The following is a 22,141-nucleotide window of genomic DNA, read 5'->3' on the forward strand; positions in this document are numbered from 1 at the left end:
CACGTCCATTTGACCTGGGAGTGTTTCCCCCAGTGTGGAAAACAGTCCCACTTTGTTCTAAAATCCCACATAGTCCCTTAATCAGGTCAGTTAATGACCTGAAATACCTAAATAAATACTGTCAAGTGGCATCCCGCTGGCTTTAATTGCCTGTGGGATTCCCACCAGCGGGGGCTGCGCGCGCACGCCGGCGCGTCCGTGGGGAACCCGGAAGTGGGCGGGATCGAGACGGGATCCGGTCCCGCTCCGGGATTCCCCGATTTTCGGGGCCCCCCCCGCCGAGAACGCACCCGATAGCGGGTGGTAAAATTACCCCCATTGTGTTCATGTTGGCTATTTGCAGCTTTCTTATGAAAGTGCAATCAGCTATCCAGATGGTAGAATTAGGCAGAGCACCTAGACAACCACTTACATTCCTCCTCTTGTGAACCTATTACAATGAGGCAAGCAGGTCGATATTGTCAGCGGTGTTGGTTTGGATCACACTTTTGAACATTTATGTGTCACAGTTCAAAATATTTACGTGCCCCACGCAAAATGTGCTTTACAGCATTTCTGCAGTAAAACAATGTGTAGAAAAAGGGAAAGGTTGTCTCCATGATTTGCGAGCTACCTCCCCGTGGGTGCACAGGCTTACAGTTTCAGTTTTGTGCCATGCATGCTACACCCCAATAGTAATGATGTGTCCCAAGATGGGTGCACTTGCTTTGTTGCTCCTCCTGATACCTGAAAGCTTCGTCCTCATTCACTTCTAGGTCTGGCTTCATTGACTCCCTCAGCAACCTCCATCCAGGCAGCTTGTACTTGGCTTTTCACAGGAGGTTGGTCTTCTGGTCCTTTCCTCCTCCTTTGCTGCACTTCCTGCAGAAGGACCTTCAAGGTGTCCTCATTAAAGGGAGAGAGGTGGGGTGGGGGAAGGATTTGTCCACAACTCTTCGTGGAGATGTGTCTTTATTGTATACTTACTATTGGGCCCGGTAACCAGTAACAACTACTTGCATTTATATGGTGCTTTCATTTTACAAAACATCCCAAGGCACTTTGCAGAATAGTAGTAATAAGAGGAATGGGAACACTGAGCCAATGGAGATAGCTGAGGAGGAGTGGTTGAAGGTTTGTGTGAAGAGATGGGTCTTGAGAAGGTTGTTTAAAGTGGAGTGGGAGGCTCAGAAATTTAGGAAGGGAGTTCTATAAAACAGGGCCTAGATGGTGAAAACTCTGCCTGTGAGTTGGTCATAATGTTTTGGCTCACAATTAAAAAACCCTTTAATGGTGAGCAGCAACCCATAAGGAGCTCCTGCCTTACCAGAGAGCTCTCTGCACAGCATAAAGCTGCTTGTATTATTGGCTCCAATCATAAAAGTACTCAAAAAACCTTGGACCATATCTCTCTTTTTTTTGTCACAAAAACAGTAATGATTTATTTAAAATCATTATACCGCAAAATTTATGAACTGCTAACAAAATCGTTGGAGCACACAGTTTTAGAGGGCATGTGCTTCCTAATAATGTGATTTTGTTGGCAGTAAAAACTCGCAGCCAATCATGACTCACCTGTAACAACGGTCCTCTAATAATTCTCAAGCAGCTAATGAGCTACTTAATGTAAAAAAATACAGGAGCGACCTTAATCCTGTCACCCAAATCAAACCAACAAAATGACAAAGATTACTAAGCTGCAGAGGGTAAAACTTTACTCAGGACTGTGGCCATTGACTTGGCACAATTGATCTTATCACTGGTTAGGCCTCAGCTGGTGTACTGTGTCCAATTCTGGGCACAACACTTTAGGAAAGATGTCAAGGCCTTTGAGAGAGGGCAGTGGAGATTTACTAGAATGGTACCAGGGATGAGAGACTTCAGTTATGAACAGAGAAGGTTAAGGGGAGATTCAATAAATCAAAACTATGAGGGGTTTTGATAGAGTGAATAAGGAGAAACTGTTTCCATTGATGGGTGGGTCGGTAACCAGAGGACATAGATTTAAGATAATTGGCAAAAGAAACAGATGGGAGATGAAGAGATTTTTTTAATGCAGTGAGATGTTACGATCTGAAATGGTGGAAGCAGATTCAATAGTAACTTTCAAAAGGGGAATTGGATACATCCCTGAAAATGTCAAATTTTCAGAGCTACTTGGAAAGATTGAGGAAGTGGGATTAATTGGATAGCTCTTTCATAGATCCGGCATAGGCACGATGGGCCAAAGGGCCTCCTTCTGTGCTGTATGATTCTATGATAGTGTGATAGAGAATCATAATGCCGAGCACATTCCACAATAGGAGAGGGAGGGCTGGAGGCTAGAGCAATATGAGAGTACATTGTTTGCATTCAGGGACATTTTACCTTATTTTTCTGCCTGACAGGTCGTTAGCCTGTGCCATATCTCCCTACCAGGAGAAATGGCTAGATGTGATTGTGGGGGGGGGGGTCAGCCACTCCACTCCCATCGGATGCGAGTACCCCGCTGGATGTCGACCATTATTCAAAGATCAGAACTCTTGTCTGCGCTCACCAGGACTGTCTGGAGTGGAGCTCGAATCCATTAACTTTCTGACTCAGAGGCGGGAATGTTACCGCTAAGCTAAGGCTCACTCTGCTTATTGTACCGCTAGTAGTAAATTGAAACACAAATAAGCGACAAATCATGTATTCCCGGTTTGGTCGTACCCTGCCTATACTGCCGAAGTAGCCTTAGCAGGCATACAATTCCGCCCTTGAACTTTGTTTTGCACAGTAGTCATTGTTGGTTTTCCTGACAAGACTTCCTTATTGTGTGAGAGCTAAATATTTTTTGTGAGAGCTAAGTCAATACACTCAACAGGTTATTTTGAGTGCGTTGTGGTAGCTTTCTGTAACACTGATGGAGAAAGAGAAACTTGAAACTGCAAATACTATATGGGTGATTGGGTTAAGGTCGCTCCTGTATATAATTTAGTTGTCAAGTGTAACACATTTTAAAATTTTCATCTGAAAGCATTTTTCTAGCATTTACCTCACTTTACTGTGCTCAGAGGTAATGCAGAATAAAATGATTGAAAAGTGAATTATCATTTGAAAGGTGCAGCAATTCACCAAGCTTATTACACCAGCACTGCACAGCTCCGTGGCCTCTGCCACCAAGAAGGACAAGAGCAGTAACATCCTGGGAACAACAACACCTCCATGTTCTCCATGCAAGTCATGCACCATCTTGACATGGAAATATAACTCACCGATCCTTCATCGTCATTGGGGGTCAGAACCCTGGAATTCCCTGCAGAGCAACATTGGGGGAGCACCTTCAGCACAAGGACCACAGCTAAGCCTAAGAGAAGACCCACCACCACCTTCTCAGATGAGCAACTAGGGATGGGCAATAAATGCCGGCCTTGCCAATGTTGCCCACGTCCCAAGAACGAATTTTTAAAAATGGTTTGCTGTATTTCTCTGTAAAAGGCAGTGAATTGAATAGAGCAGGAGTTTTCTTTTTACATGGAAGATATCTAAAGAAAAATTGATTTTTCCTACAATAAGAACAGTGTGATTGGAAATAAGTGAAGTTTGCCAAATCCTTCTGAAAAATACTCAGTTGCAAGGACTGCAGAGTCACTGAAAAAAATGCCTTTGGTTCCTTTACTTTGAATTTTAGCACTTTGCCTGTACTTTGAATGTCAAATTACATTTAATATTCTCATGGGAAGCACTGATTAAATGAAAGTTAAATAGATTATATTTTCATAATGACATCCTGCTTCACTTTATTACCTACTATAAATGATCATCCTGGAGCAAAAATGACAGAATACTAGAGACTGGAACCAGAACCACTGTTGATGGAGTGAAATGCATTCTTAAAGGATTATGCCACCCGTCAGGGTGATCAGCAGAATGATCTAAAGAGTAACAAACATTTAGCAGAATGAATTGATAATCTGTCAGAAGCTTGCCATGGTTTAACATATATTATCATTTCTGGACTAAAAGTAGAGTTTTATTGCAAATTGGTGTCTTGAAATATGTGCGAGTTATGTTATGTTACTGCTCTATAAAATGCAGTGAAATAAATCCTGAGATCAATTCCGATCAAATCATATGATTCTGCCACTTTTGCTCTTCATATCTGAGTACTAACAATCCATACTCCATTACAAAGCGCTAAAAATGGTATGCAATTCTGAAATTTGCATACATTATAATGTAAACCACAAGCAAGGGTTTTATAAGGCAGCAACACATCAAAAGATTGACAGGACTAAATAATTCAGCCTCTCTGTTTCACTTCCTTTTAACATTCCAGGGATTGTTTATTTTAATGTAATACTTCACTTTTATCTCCGCGATGTCTTGGTGTTTGAGTTACAATCAATAAATGTGGCAAAAACTTTGAAAGATAGTTTATCATACCTAGGAAGTGATTGAGTGAACAGACTTAATTTGGTTTACTTCTCTGAAGCCAATCTAATATCAAATGGCATGCATAGCCATTGATATTCTCCAAATGAGATATTGTTGATAATGGATAGAAACTTCTCTCAATTGCTTGATGTGAATTTTTAAGATGAATTTAGATTTGCAGCTTGTTTGGCTGATAATTTTCATCATACTTGTTGCCAAGTATGGCAGGTTGGAGCATGTGGAGTCAAGTAGCAGAATGGATAGCAAGCTGGCTACAAAACAGAAATCAGAGAGTAGGGGTTAAATGTAGTTACTCCGACTGGCAAAAGGTGAAAAGTGATGTTCCTCAAGGATCAGTGCTGGGACTATTGTTGTTCACCATTTACATAAACAATTTGACTCAGGAATCGGAAGTACAATTTCAAAATTTGAGGACAACACCAAATTAGTTAATACTGAGGAGGATTGCGACAAAGATTAGGAAGACATTAATAAACTTGCAGAATAGGCGTGTAATTGGCAAATGAATTTCAAAATAGATAAGTGTGAGGTGGTACATTTTGGTAGGAAAAATAAGGAGGCCACATACTCCTTGGAAAATAAAAATCGAAATGGGGTAGAGGAGCAGAGGGGCCTGGGGTACAAATAAACAAATCACTAATAGTAGCAACGGCCATAAAAAAAAGCAAACCAAGCACTGGGGTTCATTTCTAGAGGGATAGGATTGAAAAGCAGAAAAGTTATGTTAAACTTGTATAGGACCTTGGTTAGACCACACTTGGAGTACTGTGAACAGTTCTGGCCTCCATATTATAAAAAGGATATAGATGCACAGGAGAAGGTGCAAAAAAGATTTACTAGGATGATACCAGAACTGAGATGTTAAACCTATCAGGAAGGATTAAACAGGCCGTAGCTCTATTCTCCAGAAAAGAGAAGACTGAGAGGTGACCTGATAGAGGCCTTTAAGATTATGAAAGGGTTTGATAGGGTAGATGTAGGGTAGATGTAGAGAAGATGTTTCCACTTGCAGGGGAGACCAGAATTAGGGGCCATAAATATAAGATAGTCACTAATAAATCCAATAGGGAATTCAGGAGAAATCTCTTTACCCAGAGAGTGGTTAGAATGTGGAACTCACTACCACAAGGAGTAGTTGAGACGACTAGCATAGATGCATTTAAGGGGAAGCTAGATAAACACATGAGGGAGAAAGGAATAGAAGGATATGTTGATAGGGTTAGATGAAGAGAGGGAGGAGGCTCGTGTGGAGAATAAACACCGGCATGGACCTGTTGGGCCGAATGGCCTGTTTCTGCGTTGTACATTCTATGTAATTCTATGTAAGCCTGTCAGTCAGAAGATTGAGCACCTCTGATCATCAATTGCTTTTTTTATAGGCTCCTTCAATGCTACAGGAATTTTGCAAGGAATGTGCAAAAATATTTCTGAGTGGGCACATTTAGTCGTATATCATGAAAGCTGTCAACATGTAGCAATTGTCGATTGAGATTTGTGAACTAATATACTGAGAAAGAATACCAATCAATTTAAATATGTGGAGCTATGTATATTGTTCAAAGTGTTGTATATCAAATTAGGAAGAACTTGCATTTATGTATCACCTTTTGTGATCTTTGGACGTCGTAAAGGGCTTCGCAGCCAATGAAGTAGTTTTGTAGTGTTGCCGCCAATGTAATGTGGAAAAACAGGGCAGCCAATTTTGCACACAGCAAAGTCCCACAAACAGCAATGAGATAATCACCAGATCGTCTGTTTGAGTGATGTTGGTTGAGTGATAAATGTTGGACAGAACAACTCCCCTGCTCTTCTTCAAATGTTTCCATGGGATCTTTTACCTCCCTTTAGAGGGCAGGCAGAGCCTTAGTTTAGCATCTCATCCAACAGTATAGCATTCCTTCACTACTGCACTGGAATATAAGTGTAGATTACATCTTTAAATCTCAGGAGTGGGGCTTGAACCTACAACCTTCTGACTCAGGCAAGAGTGCTACCACTGAGCCAAGGCTGACACCATTATATTTTTAAACTAAATGAAAGTTAATGAGTCTGACTCCAAATGAGTGAGGCTTGATGGGCTGTATTATTTATGTACAACAAAATGCTATACTTAAGATCATATTCTTGAGATCGATCTGCATTAATGTCTTGATTGTAACTAATGACATCTGCCTAATTCTCAGCTGCGTAGGAAAGTAGCTACGGGGACAAAAGACATCTATTCCATGTTCTTTTCACACAATGGGAAATAAATTTAAATTGTTCGTGGATGCTCAAATGGGTCTTCAAGGTTTCTTCTACGATGGACAGCTTAGCACCGATTTTGTGTATGTATTCTCTGTGGGGCATATGAATTCAAAAAGAACATAATTAATGTCTCTGTATAACACCCTCAATCTAAGAACTGACTTTGATTCACTAGGAAATTACTGGATTTATAAATAATAAATAAATATTTATTTATAAATATGTATTTCACTGTACATTAAAAGCCCAATTTAAATTTCTGCAGCATAGGGGTTATCCTATAACAGTGTGATTGAAGTAACATCCTTCCTTGAATGATCATTTTTGATTCTGCGTCGCAGTAACATACATACATACAATCTGGAGATAAGTGTGATTTTATTCTCTGTTCACATACTTCCCTCCCTCCCAAAAAAGAATTGGTTTCTTCCACTGTTGATGAAGTAAGGCATTTAGGGATAATTTTACAAGCCCTTACTGCAGAGGGGAAGCCTCATCCAATGGCAGGGCGAATCAGAAATTCAGTTCTAGCACCCGTGATCTTCCAACCTTTTGGAAATAAGTGAGGTTTGGTACGTCCGTACGTGAGGTTCCCCACCACTGGTCCAGTCTTGTAAAATTACCCTCTGAGTTTCCTCCCTGAATTTGCTTTTGTGAGGGGTGGAAATGAAAGTCTAATATACTTATTTTACACAAGCTGTAGAGCTGATGGCTGACCTAATTTATAAGGCTGGATGGTTAAGCTTACAATATGTACATGACTCAAATTAATGTAGAGGAATTGTTTTGTGATGTTATGCTAGTTCAGCGTTAGATTACAATTAACATTATTTATGCCTCGGCTGATAAAAAGAATAAATTGCAGAGATTGAATAGAAGAAGGAAGAATGAGGTAAAAATACTGCGAAGGCACAGGAGATAGGAGATGCAGAGTGAATATGGAGGAAGTGAGGATTGGACAGAATGAGTAATGCATATACTGCTTTTCTGACTACCTTAGGTGTTTGTTTGAGTCAGGTGACAGCCTCTGAATTAGAAGTATCATGCCCCACTCTAGGATTTGAGCAAATAATCTAGGCTAACAGTGCAGTGCAGTGCTGAATGAATGCTGCATTATTGGAGGTGCACCCTGCAGATGAGACATTAGACAGATGTCCCACCTACCCGTGCTAGTGGTTCAGATGGATCTTAAAGATCCCATACCCCTAAACAAGGGAGAGCAGAGCATACACCTGGTATCTTGGCCAACAGTTCTCTCAAAAGCAACACCACTAAAAACAGGTTATCTGATCACTTATCTCTGCTGTTTGTCAGATCTTGTTGTGTGCAAAATAATTGCTGCATTTGCACACATAACAGATCATTGCACTTCAAAGAGATTTGTTGTACGCAAAGCTCTGAAATGTTTCTGAGAGCTGTTGATGAGCTGCTATATAAATGCAAGACTTTATTTTGTGATAGATATTAGTCTGAGTTAGAGAGCTACATTTGTATTTTTTTCTGGGATGGGGAAAGAGGAATATCTGGACTCTGCCACCTGAAAGAGTTTAGAGATTATCTGCAAATTGAAGTGATGTGATGTAGTGTTTAGCTTTATCATTCCTGTGGTTACTTTTTTTAAACATGGAGAGGGAAGAGAGCTGTTTCATTAATAGTCAAGGACCGCAGCCTCACTAAATGCACTGCAGTCTGACTGAGCCCAGCAAAATTTACAAGGTACGGCAGGATGGTGACTTTTATTATTGAAAGAAACATTTTGGACCTTAGAACTGGATGGAGCAGCACTCTCTGCAACCTGGATTCAAATCTAGCCAGAGTAATGAATGGAAATCTCATTCATCTCCCAGTAGTATAATGAGTTTGGTCAGTCCCATTCCAAGTGGGCCATGTTGAGAGGACATTGATTACAAACCCATTGGAATGAACAGAGTGGAGATTATCTCCCCCTACCCTACCCAAGAGGCTACATTTTTCCCAAACTTGAGGTGGTCACCGAAAATATATGAGGCTTGAAGGGGGATATTTTTTACCTTCATCACTTGGTTATAAACCATTGAAAGGAATGGATATGAAAATCAGGGCGGGTTCTATAACAGGCTGGCGATTTGCTCCATCGGTCTACCAACCAAGCGGTGAAACGTCTATAAAAAGGCAGAGGTGCAAATATCTGGGGAATGTGGGAAGTAAGATTTTTCATGAAAAAATGTGATGCATGTCACAAATGCAAAGAATTGTGTTTATTTTTAGGAGTGAGATGTGTCATGGTATCATATTATGATACAGCACAGAAGGAGGCCATTCAGCCCATCGTTCCTGTGCCGGGTCTTTGGTTGTGCTATCCAATTAGTCCCACTCCCCAGTGTCCAAACAGCTTAGAATTTTAAACCAAAATAGATGAGCCTGGCAGTTAATTTATAAAAATCGTATCTCAGACCTGTGGAATGTCGCTCTGAAAGACTTGAGAATTGATCACAAGTCTTTCTTTTTGATCAAACTGAGCAATGGCCCTCTTTGCAAAAACCCAAAAGAGATTGGGTACAGTTCAAACACTGACTTGAACAAGTGTGCCTTGGGATCTCTGAAACACCCATTCAGCTAGCCTGTTCGGCGCAGTGCTTATTGACAATTAAGGACCATTATATCATTGTCGGAAATGGGTTTCATCTGCTGTGATGATTGGCTTGATTGGGTCATCCATAGTGAAGGAAAGGCAAAAAAAAAGATGGAGGGAGTGAGGCAATTGTTAGAAAAAAATATTATTTTACTTGTGGATTTCCTACAGCTTTGCACATGGACAGTGAGGACAAAGCAAATCTCCCTCAGAGGACGTTGTTGAGGCTAAAGGTATAGGTGTGGGGATCTGCAGCTTACGAAGTTTCATCCAATGGTAGGAATGCGTAGCTCCAGGCGTGACTGCGTGACAGGTCACTTTATAATGGGAAAATCCTATGGAGAACCCACAGTATGGTGATACCCAAATAAGGAGAGCCTAACTTATGACGAAAGACTTGCATTTATATAGCGCCTTTCACAACCTCAGGACACCCCAAAGTGCTTTACAGCCAATTAAGTACTTTGGAAGTTTAGTCACTGTTGCAATGTAGGAAACGTGGCCGCCAATTTGCGCACAGCAAGATCCCACAAACAGCAACGAGATAACTCGAGGGATTAAAAATTGACCAAGACACCGGTGAGAACTCCCCCTGCGATTCTTCGAAATAGGGGTGCCGTGGGATCTTTTACACCCACTTGAGAGGGCGGAAGGGGCCTCGATTCAACATCTCATCCGAAAGACGGCACCTCCGACAGCGCAGCACTCCCTCGGAACCGGCGCTGGGAGCCGGACGCAGGATTAATGTGCTGGGGCAGTCGGACTTTGAACCCAGGACCATCTGACTCAGAGGCAGGAGAGGGCTACCAACTAATCCGCAGCTGACACACACACACACACATACACATTATAGATATATCTACAGCAGATTTTCAAAAAAAAAATGTTTGAATGTTAATTTTTTTTTCTTGCAAAAATCATCGCACCATTCGGCCAAGTATATGCTGCTCTTTTTTTTTTGGGGGGGGGGGGTGTCTTGAGCAAGTGCATTTGAGAAGAGGTGTTTGAGGGGGTGGTGGGTTGGATTTTGGATGGGTGAGAGGGATGGATGCGCGCTCCCGTGCACACGTACCCAACCCCCCCCCCCCCACCACCACCACCCCCACCCCCCCCTCCCAACTCCAAAAACACAACCCAGATCGCCGCCATTGGGAAGATGGCGCTGTGTGTCCGCGGGCTCGCCGAGCTCAGCCACTTGCAACCAGAGCGGAGCCCGAGCATCGCGCCGCACCCGGCGCCGTGCACAGCGCGCACCGCACCCGCACCCGCACCGACCCCGGTCTCCCCCCCGCCCTCCTCCTCCTCCTCCTCTGCACCGCTAAAACCCCCGGCGCCGGTACCCGCAAGGCGCCCCAACCTCAGCAAATGAATAAGGGACGATGAAGTTGGAGGCTCGGTTGCTCCTGGATGAGGACATCAGCATTTGCCAACCGGAGGAGGAAAAAGGCTTAAGCCCCACTCAGTGGGCATCTCTCTCTCTCTCTCTCTGCAGAATTACAGGACTGGTGCATAGAGTTTATTTTATTTAAATCATATTAATAATTGCTGTCAGAATTTTTTTTTTTTTTATTATTATTGTTATTTCCGCCCCCTTCCTCTTGAGAAGACTTTTCCTTTTACTAATAACGATGAGGACGTGCGTGCATCCGAGGCTCCTCTGGCTGGTCCTGTCCTCAGGACTCTGCAATCCCAGCCTGGCTTTCAGTTCTCATTTCGACCCGGGTGAGTAATAAAAGAAAGAAAACAAGGACTGATGTGATTTTATTTTCTCTCTCAAGAATATTTTAAGAACATCTTTTATATTTGCGATATTGGAAAAAAATATGTAAGATCCGAGCTGCCTTAAAACGAGTGTCTCTGCTCCTCCTCCTGCTCTTCCCGTCCAGCTAAACAAGAGTACCTGTCGCCGCTTGCAGCTGCTTAACCCTGTCGGTGCTGAGTGTTATTCACCTCTCCCTTTCTCCCTCCCCCTCTCCTCCTCTTCGCCCCTCTCCCTTCTTCCTCTCTCCCCTTCCTTCCTCTCTCCCTTCCCTCTCTTCCTCCTGTCTCCCTTCTCTCCTCTCTTCCTTTTCCCCTCTCCCTCTTTCCTTTTCCTCTCTCCCTCTTTCCCTTCCCTCGCTCTTTCCTTCTCTCCCTTCCCTCGCTCTTTCCTTCTCTCCCTTCCCTCGCTCTTTCCTTCTCTCCCTTCCCTCGCTCTTTCCTTCTCTCCCTTCCCTCGCTCTTTCCCTCTCTCCCTTCCTGCATCCCTTTCCTCTCTCCCCTTCCCTCGCTTCTTCCCTCTTCCCTCGCTTCTTCCCTCTCTCCCTGCCTCCCTTATCTCCCTGCCTCCCTTCTCTGCTCTCCCCTTTCCTCTCTCCCCTTCTTTCCTTCCCCTCTCCCTTCTCTGCTCCCCCCTTCCCCTCTCCCTTCTCTGCTCCCCCCTTCCCCTCTCCCTTCTCTGCTCCCCCCTTCCCCTCTCCCTTCTCTGCTCCCCCCTTCCCCTCTCCCTTCTCTGCTCCCCCCTTCCCCTCTCCCTTCTCTGCTCCCCCCTTCCCCTCTCCCTTCTCTGCTCCCCCCTTCCCCTCTCCCTTCTCTGCTCCTCCCTTCCCCTCTCCCTTCTCTGCTCCCCCCTTCCCCTCTCCCTTCTCTGCTCTCCCCTTCTCTCCTTTCCTCTCTCCCCTTCTCTCCCCCTTCTCTGCTCCCCCCTTCTCTCTCTCTCCTCCCCTTTCCTCTCTCCCTGCCTCCCTTCTCTCTCCTCCCCTTCGCTCTCTCCCTTTCTCCCCTTCTCTATCTCTATTTATAGCAGCACTGTGTTTTGTGATGGGAATGAATTGTGCGGCATTGTGATGCAGATATAAACGCGTTGGATCCTCGCATTTTCCGCGCCTCTGCAAAAAAAAAACCGAATCGGTTGATTTTTTTTTTAAAAAGGCAAAATCCCGCTGTGATTTAGTGTGGATGGGAGAAAATGTGTCGGTAAACCCACTCCTGGACACACTGTCAAAGCACCTTAACGGACGGCTTTTCCCAAGTGATTGACTGTATCAAACCGCATGAAATAAGAGACCTTCTTATCCCCCCCCACCCCCCCCCGAGCTTTTTTTAAAACCACACGAAAAATAAGTGGGAGCCTCAGTGTCTGTGAGTGCGCATGTGTTAAGCAGCAGCTGGAAGCTGCATTTATCACTGGGGGGTTCGGGGGGGGGAAGAAATAAAATCATCTGTTGTTTTGAAGGCAATGCAAGTTTGTTGAGCATCGGCCGGGCTTTCATTGATTTGCAAGCCACCTCCGTTTCATCTTTTTTTTTTGCATTGAAAGCGAATATTTTCTAATTTAATTCCCACCCAGTATCGATGTATTTTTTTTTTAAAAAAAAGATCCCCCCCCCTCTCCCTCCCTCCACCACAATAAACTTTGCACCGTTTCTTAAATTCTGTTGCATTATTTTCTTGCAATAGCACGGATTCGGTAGTGTTAAGCTCGCTGTTATTCGGGAGAGAGATGTCGGTGTGAGGTGAAGTGGTCCCAGTAGCACTGCACCTCATCAGTTGGTGGAAAGCAGTCAGGTACCACGATACAGCGATGACATCATCCCCCAGCCCAACAGCAGCACATCAGATTACACTTTATCGTGGATAAGGATTTCAGCTGGATCCCTATAGTTATAATACATAAACTGGTATAGTTTACAGGGGGGGGAGGGAGCGATTTTATCTTTATGCTTTCCTGACCCGATGCTTGGTTTAAAAAAAAAACTACCTAATGCTGCAAATAACATTTTTTTTCTCTCCTGGAAGCAACAGCAAGGCATATATAAACAATGCAAGCCAAATCCAAATTAATTTATGGTAAATGTAGTTTAATTTCAGGATTCATTATTGAGAGCACCTATTTAAAAATTTAATTATGTTCTACCGGCTCTCCTGTGGTATTGCTCACATATAAATTAAAAATCAAATAAATAAATAGTGCTCATCCTCCGTCCACAGGTAGATAAATGAAGAAATTTGTACTGCCCATGTACTGTAGTTGCATAAACAAATCTGTGCTGGTAACATGCGATAGTTACACAAGTAAATGTGTGTCCCTTATGTGTCACAGTTGCATAAATGCGTTGATGGTTTTTTTACTTGTATGAAAGTCACACAAACTTGGTAATGTTGTCCCTCCCAGTGTTCTCTCAGAATTGTTCTGCAATATTTAACAATTCATTATTAAATATTTCACTCACTCTCACAGAGACTATACTGTGCTGTGTTGCTAGTTGTTGTGTTAGGATTTGATAAATTGTGAACCTTTATCCCCAAGGGGAATCTTCCCATAGACAATATTGTTTGTTAGTGTCAGGTCTGTCTTGACCTGCTTCAGGTCCCCCTTCCAAATGGACTTCACCGTGTTCGATCATCCTGGAATCTTGTAATTCTCTTCAGTCTCAGAATGAGCTGCTGCTGGAAAATGTCTAATAAAAAGCCCAAGACATGGAATTGCAGGTCCATGCTACCATTGCTCTCTGGCAGAAGGTGGGAAAGAGTGGGAACTTGAGCACTCTGGGAGTGCCTCAGTGGGATGCAGTGGAACACTAGTGTAGGGAGAGTGGAGGGAGCAGCGGGTGGGCTGACTGACTGAAATGCCTGGGGTGAAGTTTTAAATTGGGGGCGGGGGAGAGCTGGGAGTATTTTGGTGGCTGAAAACAGATTTGATATAATTTTTCCCCCAATGTTCTCTTTGGCTCACGGTGTCACATGGTTAGCGTGGGCTAACATTGGAATTTGCTTGGGCTAACATTGGAATTTGCTTGTTCCATGTAACACCACAGACAAATCAGAACATTGGACGCTAATAAATATTATAACTATATAACATTTCAGGCACAGACAAACATGTTAGTAATATGAAAGCAAAATACTGTGAATGTTGGAAATCTGAAATAAAAACAAAAAATGCTGGAAAACACTCAACAGGTCAGACAGCATCTGTGGGGAGAGAAACAGTGTTAATGTTTCAGGTCGATGACCTGTCATTAGAACGCGCATAGGGAGAGTGTTTTGATGATGGGTCATCGACCTGAAACGTTAACTCTTGTATCTCTTTCCACAGATGCTGCCTGACCTGCTGAGTGTTGTCCAGCATTTTCTGTTCTTATTTTATGTTAATAATATAAATAGATGCACATTTCCACTTTAAGATATTAGGCAGTGTAAAAAAATGGTATAGAGTCATAGAGTTATACAGCACGGATAGAGGCCCTTCGGCCCATCGTGTCCGCGCCGGCCATCAGCCCTGTCTACTCTAATCCCATATTCCAGCATTTGGTCCGTAGCCTTGTATGCTATGGCATTTCAAGTGCTCATCCAAATGCTTCTTGAATGTTGTGAGGGTTCCTGCCTCCACAACCCTTTCAGGCAGTGAGTTCCAGACTCCAACCACCCTCTGGGTGAAAAAGTTCTTTCTCAAATCCCCTCTAAACCTCCCGCCTTTTACCTTGAATCTATGTCCCCTTGTTATAGAACCCTCAACGAAGGGAAAAAGCTCCTTAGTATCCATCCTATCTGTGCCCCTCATATGTTTTGGTACATTCTGGATTTTTGTCCTTTTGTGGAGGTACTGTATCGCTATCAATTGGTGATGTCAGCCATTTTGGAAATTGCCCATAACATTGTACAGTTATGGATAATACCACCAAGAAATACAGATTTAGGAATTACCAGAGAAAAGTTCCCTTTTATCACAACTTGTTTCGTATTTTAGAAATCAATTTCTCGGCAAAGATGGGGTTAGAAATTACTTACGGCGCTAATAGCAAATGGGCACTTAAAGTGACATTCGTCTGTCTGCTGTTTTATTGGAGGTTAACGCATTTAAAATCCATAATTATCTGGTCTTTGAAAGAGTTCTGGATACCTTAGGGGTTTAATTGGCCTGTAATGTTGAGTTGGGAGAGAAAACAGGTCTTTTCAAAGGATGAGTGACAAATTTTACTACCTTCTCTGTATTCTTAGGCCAACTTCGAAATGATAGCAGTGAGAATGCAAGTCCAATTATATTATTTAATACCCTCTGGTATTTTGATATTGGTTATGGTGTGTGAAAGAAGAAAAAATAACTTGCAATTATATAGTGGCTTATCACATCTCAAAGTACTTCATAACCAATTCATTTTTTTAAGTGTAGCCTCTGTTTTATGTTGGCAAATGCAGCAGCCAGTTGTGCACAGTGAGGTTATATGCACAGCAAATGTGACAAATTACCAAATAATTTGTTTTTTGGGTAATGTTGGTAGAGGGAAAGTTTTCCAGGACACCTGAAGAATTCCCCTTTGAATAGTTCCATGGAACCTTTTATTTCCGCCTGAGCTGGCGGATGGGGCCTCGGTTTAATATTTCATCCAAACGAAGACACCTTCGTCAGTGCAGCATTCCATCAGTACAGCACTGAAGTGTCAGCCTAGATTATGTGGTCGAGTCTCCCATGAAAATAAAACAAAAAGTTCTCTCCCTCTCCCTGTAACTGCTTGTTTCCCACTCTAATCTTTTGTCTGTCTTCCACTTTGACTGACTGTCTCTCTCCCCTCTTTCCTTCCAACTTTCTTACACTTTCATTGTCATCTCTGTATTTCTGTTTGTCTCTGACTCTTATTTTCATTCTTTCACTCCCTTGTTCCATAAATCTTTCCATTGCTTTGTCTCACTACCCTCGCTGGTTCTCCCTCTCTGCATGCCTCTCACACACTTTTTCTCTCTCTCCCTTTATGTTACTCACTTGCACTACTTTTCCTCTCGGTGCACATCTGGAGCTAGAGTGAGTGCACTGGCTCTCTGAAAATAGCAGATATGATCATGTTTCTCCTCGGGAGCAGGAAAAGGTAGATTGATTTATTTTTGTGTGTATGTTCTGGACCCGCGCTATAGCCCCTTCAATCCAGCCTCCTACTCCATGCCAGCCAAGCTCCAGACTACTTTCTCAACTCACTGTCACACACGAGGAGCCGAGTGGGGAGACCGGGACCTGGAGGGATAGTATGGAAGGCCAGAGACCAGGAAGCATTGGTAAAGTGCGGAAGCGGGAAGCAAAGTTTAGATTCCCCAAAATGAAGATGAAGTGAAGCTTAACACTTGTATCATCTCAATAGAGTAGTAATAGTTTGTCTTTTATTATTGACATTATCTCCAGGCTCAGTAAATGTTATAAAAATAATCCTGACATTTTCTGGTGATACCAATATTGGGATTTCCCTCTATGTTCATATTGGGAAGGGTAGGGGTGCGGTTTATCACTGGCTGCCTTGAATGATGCCTCCTGGCTGGGAGGAGACAGTGATTGCGGTGAAGTCCAGGTTTAGAAGAGGTGATGGTGGAGTCTGGGGTCAGGGTCCGGCTGAGGTGAAGTCCGAGCTTGTGCTGGGATGAAGTTGGCTGTATTTCCTTTGCCCCACCATTGGCGGCTATGCCTTCAGCTGCCTTGGCACCAAGCTCTGGAATTCCCTTCCTAAACCTCTCTGCCTCTCAATCTCTCTCTCTCTCCTTTTAAGACGCTCCTTAAAACCTACCTCTTTGACCAAGCTTTTGGTCACCTGTCCTAGTATCTCTTTATGTGGCTTGGTGTCAAACTTTGTCTGATAGTCGCTCCTGTGAAGTGCCTGGGGACGTTTTACTACATTAAAGGCGCTATATAAATGAAAGTTGTTGTTGCGGTCAGAGGTGGGATGGAAGTGCATATGTTGATCGTTGGTAACCACATGACAGATTCCACATTAAGTCTCGTGATTACGACAAACCAGTGAGATACCAAGTGGGCAAATATGGTTTGTAAATTAGATCCATTTTCGGAGAGAACTGCACCCATGCACTCGTACTTTCATTGTAATACCAGACTGCCATAAACAGTCAAATCTGCACTTTGTATTAATTTCAGGAAAAAAGTGAATTGCTGTGAAAGTTTTACTTGCACATATTTTTTGTCGGTTGATTTTTGCTGTGTGGACTCCAGCATTATTAATTGTCGCATGCTGTTATGATGATATCACAGTGTGTAGCAACTATATTACAGGAGTCTTTCCATCTGCCATCAAGTGCTGGCAGCCCTGTCAAGATGTGCTTATTAATCCTTTGAGAGAGGATCTTTTTTCTTTTGAAATACATTTTATTGGCTGTAACAAAAGTAAATTATGTTTTTCCTTAAAATTTTGAATGTTGTATTCCACTGATCCACATTATAACACTGGAAAATTATAGTCTTGATTTGTTTTAATTGCTTTGTGCAAAAATGGCTAAAAGGATGATTAAATACCTTTTTTTTTAATGGATGCCTCCATTAATTGGGTACCAAAAAAATAAATTCCTACTGTTTTGTTGACGGGTGTGCACGCTGCCTTTCTTACAGAACCTAAACAGATCTTCTGATTCCTGTTGTGATGAGGAAGTCAGTGTCATCAGATTTTTGTTAGTAGATGGGGTCGTGCCTGTTGACTCTGTTAAAAGTTCTGCACAGCTCCTCAGATCAGTACATCACTGAATTCCTTGGTAATGGAGGTAGTTGATGGAACGCTTTGATTCTTCTTCCATTTCTTCCCCCCTGAGATTCTTCAATATGACATTTTATGAAAGTGCACAGATACTGCAGTACTTTGTATTAATCCAGAGTTGATGCTGTGCTGTCAAATAGTATGCTACATAGGTTTTGAAACTCGTTGAGGGGGAATAACATGAGATCTGCAAGATAATCAAATCTCTGCATATTTCTGTATTTGTCAACTTCCTTGGGTGTAATTTCTGTTGGTGTGTACTAATAAATGTCTTATACAATTAGCATACTACTTATTTTTGAGTAGGTAATACTGTATTTCAGAACATAGGATAGGGAGCCCCCAGGAGCAGAGTCGGTATTTGCAGGAGGTCACTCTTGGTGAAAATTTGCAAGGATCTCCCCACTGTGGAAAAGTTGGAGACGTTAATCTGAGGCCCCGTCAGCCTGTTCTGTTAGTTCAGATGGAGGTTGACGATCCCATGGCACTGTTCAAAGAGTAGAGGATTCTCCCAATGTCCAGGTCAACATTGAATGCCACCACAAACAGATTAATCAGTCGTTCGCCTCATTGCTGTTGTGGGACCGTGTTGTGTGCAAAATAGCAGCTCTGATTACCCAGATACTATAGTAACTGTACTTCAAACCTAATTCATTGTACATGAAGTACATGAAGCTTTGGGACATTTCTGAGAGATGTGACAAATTTCTATATAAATGTAAGCTCTTTCTTTACTAGCTTAAGGGCAGATTTTCAAAAAGAAAACAACCATTTTTGTTCACAGCAGTTGTGCTGTTTCTTGAGATGCAGTGTGGAAAATAGGCGCTTTCTCTTCGCATTTTCTATGTTTTTGGAGAAGATGCAATGAATTTACAAAATTTATAATGATACACAAAAAAATTTGGGATCCTGATCCCAAATTATCCTTAATGTGGATAAAAGATGCTAATGATGCTTGCTGCTGTTTTTGTCAATGTGCCAAAATAATGTGGAACCAGTAACCAAATTGGTACAAGGATGGGAAATAAAGGACATTGTATGCTTTGAGCAGGAGGAAAATTATCAGCATAAATAGTGACAATGATCAAGACAGCTGAGCAGTTAGATATATAATATAACAGCCGCCATGGGTGTGTTTAAATTTTACTATAGGTGTGATTTTAGAAAGCTGTTCGACCTCTTGCTGTGTAATGTATGTACTACTGTTTTACCCTCCCTGCCCCCCAAAAAAAAAACCCATATCAGTAGAAGCTAGCAGCAATTCTGGTCAGGTTCAGTATCATCACTGAAGAGACTCCATGTTACTTGCAGTGGCCATGGCCCATACAATCATTGGAGGGATAAGCAGCAATAACGGAGCAAGTTTAAGCCGCTTAACCTCCAGTGCAGTACTGAGGGAGTGCTGAACCGTCAGAGGTGCCGTCTTTCGGATGAGACGTTAAACCGAGACCCCATCTGCCCTCTCGGGTGGACATAAAAGGTCCCATGGTACTATTTCGAAGAAAAGCAGAGTAGTTCTCCCTGGTGTCCTGGCCAGCATTTATCCCTCAGTCATCACCTAAAACAGATGATCTGGTGATTTATTTAATTGCTGTTTGTGGGACCTTGCTGTGCGCTAATTGGATACTATGTTTCCTACATTACAACTGTAACTACAACTTCAAAAGTACTTCATTGGCTGCAAAGCGTTTGGGGACGTCCTGAGGTCGTCAAAGGCGCTATATGAAAGTCTTTTCTTTCTCTTGCTTTTATACTGTTTTTGGCCATGCTAATGCTGCTGGCACCTGACGTGTGCTTAACGTACAACCTGAGAGCTCCATTTGCAGAGGCTGGCCCCTGAGAAAATTCTGTTTTTATGGGGTTTTCTGCTGGCCAGCCTTAGTCTATTTTGGTGCTTCCACTGGCTGTGTGGGGTTCACAAGTCAGTAGTCGAGGCACTAGCATGGCACAGAATCAACATAAAAGCAGCTTTACCATCATTATTGACTCTGGTCCTAGGAACACTTAGGAGAAATTATCAACATTTTTCAACACTTGTAAGTATAAAACACATTTGACTGATTAATAAGGCTGAAATGTAATTGAAGAGAAGAGTTCAGATGATATCAACTACAAGAGCAATGCTTTAATGGTGTATAATAGTCATACAGACAAAGTGAGGATGTTGCAGCGTCAGTATCACTCCCTGATGCGTGTCTCATTTCAATTTTATGCAGCAAAGTTTGATTCTGTTCTTGAGCTGGCAGTGTGGATGCTGCCCGTCAATGTGTCGAGGTCCTTGATATGTGATGTTCACACAAGTGGATTAAGAATTAGTGATTTGAAACCAAGATTCTCTAATAACCATGCAGTTGGCTGCAAATTTCCTCTCTAGTAATAATTGACTATGTTAATTTAAATGTTACAAGGTTGTAACCAATCCAGTGGGATCGGCCAGATGGACTGTGATAGTCTTCTGATTCTGTACATTCCTATGAGGAGTTGAGTTTGTATCATAAACCACAAGAGTGAAACTCAAGCTGGTTGAATGCAGCTGTGTGATATATGTAGTAAATGTGTCTGTTGCTCGTCTCTCATACTGTGATTTCAACTCTTGGGCCAGAATTTGCTGTAGCAGGGCATCTAACGGCGTCTGCCTTTAGTTAATCTTACCCCTGCGCCTCTCAGCTCAAAAAATGTTTGCTCACAAAGTTGCTGAAAAGTGCCAGCTGATAATGGTACCGCGAGGGGTACACGGCATCTAGGACCTGAGTGAACAGGGTATCTATCTCCTTAACTAATGAGATTTAAGGATTGGGAAATAAACGCAGGAAGGACTGAGAAGGAGGATGAATTAAAGGGGGTGAATTTAATGTCAAATCAGATACATAAAGATATAGAGAGGGAAAGAAAGATTGGATTAAGAGAGAGGGAGAAAGGAAAAGTAAGAAAAAAAAATAAATTTAAAATTTGATATTTTTAAAATCTCCCCGAAAAATTCAAACCTGAAGGAATGAGACTCCACACTTCTAATAGTTAATTTTTGGTTCCGGGGGAGGGGGGGGGATGATTGGCAGTCATTAACACTTATCACGTCATTAAAAGGGTACTTAAGCTTGTAATGACAAGATTTAACTTTCAGTGGCGAGATTAATGGGCAAATATAATAAGTTCTTAAAAAAAAAACAACCACAGTAGGAGCGACGCAACTTTTGGATGTTCACATTTAACCCCGCATCTGCACCTTGCCTGAAGTTGCTGCATCTTTTACCCATAAATAACAGCGAGTGCCATTAGCCTTGCTGTTACTTTGACAGCAAATTCTGGCCCATTATCTTCATCTCAGCTCTTGAGATGTGTTATAGCCCTGAAATATATTCACGTCTCAAATTAAAAACCGAGGTGTTGCATCAGCATCTGAAATGGAAGGATAAGACGGGATCCACCATCAGAACTGACGTTCAGATTGGAGAAGCCCTTGTATAGGACTGAAAAGGACAGATCAGGGCATGGCCAAGAAAACGAGGCGAGAAGGGGATGGGCAAACGGTAAATTCATCGGTCACCACGGTCGAAGGTCGCATGGATCAGAGAATCGGTGCTACGATGTTGGAGTCATATCTCTGACCCATGCTAGCTTCAAGATCGAGGGATTGGTGAATTTACCCAAACAGGTTCAGGTCAAGAGTTCAGATCTGCTGATTATTTTCCCAAGAGCCAGATGCTATGTCTGGTAATGTATTCAGAGATTTTAGAGTGCTGGAGGGAGGTATAAAGGTGTACGCTATAAACATCATCTCAGATTGGTTTTCCAAGGTCTGCATATTGAATCTCAAAGACAAAAAAAAATAGAAAGCGGTGAGTCAATCATTTGGTGCGAAATGAAAAGGAAGCAGCAGAATTTAAATTAGACCAACTATGCAAATCCAGAGTGTGATGTCCTGTTTAATATATGGCAAGATGCAGCCAAAATTCCTACCTTTGCTAATTTTAGTGAAAAAGTAAATGTCAGTACAAAGCACAATAAAATTGTTAATCTCGAATATGTTAATCCACAATTACCTTTAGGTATCACTGGTAAGGAAGTGATGTTCGGGATCAGCAATCTCCTAGGAGAGTGAAGGTTACATTTTACTCAAATCTACTTTTTCTACTAAAATTAACGAAGGCAGCAATTCTGGCCTGCAGTAACTTGCTAAAGTTTTCCTTTCCTTTTGCTGGCGGGGTACCTTGGTAGACATTGATGGCAGCCAGCTTCTGCAATTAAGTTTGGTTTTAAGGCTTGAATAAGATTGTAATCATGTGATTAGACAAGTCATGATACTGGATCATTTACTGGCTGATGTTACCAGACCATATAGTAACATTGCAAAGGCACGTCTCAATTCAGGTGACTGCCATGAGCT

General features: G+C 42.4%; 1 protein-coding gene across 5 annotated transcripts in view; it reads left to right on the top strand.

The window, feature by feature from the left end:
* Positions 1 to 10,447: 10,447 nt before the first annotated feature.
* The window catches only part of aatkb (apoptosis-associated tyrosine kinase b), a 303,879-nt gene continuing 292,185 nt past the window's right edge, over positions 10,448 to 22,141 (top strand). For 2 of the 5 annotated variants that reach the window (XM_068003976.1, XM_068003977.1), the window contains exon 1: positions 10,448 to 10,978. In XM_068003976.1, coding sequence (XP_067860077.1) covers positions 10,885 to 10,978 — 94 coding nt within the window. In that variant the 5' untranslated portion in view covers positions 10,448 to 10,884. The remainder of the gene's footprint in view (positions 10,979 to 22,141) is intronic. The other 3 variants (XM_068003979.1, XM_068003980.1, XM_068003978.1) reach the window with 2 other exon arrangements.

This window comes from Heptranchias perlo, chromosome 23 (genome assembly GCF_035084215.1).
Source record: "Heptranchias perlo isolate sHepPer1 chromosome 23, sHepPer1.hap1, whole genome shotgun sequence".
In the NCBI taxonomy this organism is placed as follows: domain Eukaryota; kingdom Metazoa; phylum Chordata; class Chondrichthyes; order Hexanchiformes; family Hexanchidae; genus Heptranchias; species Heptranchias perlo.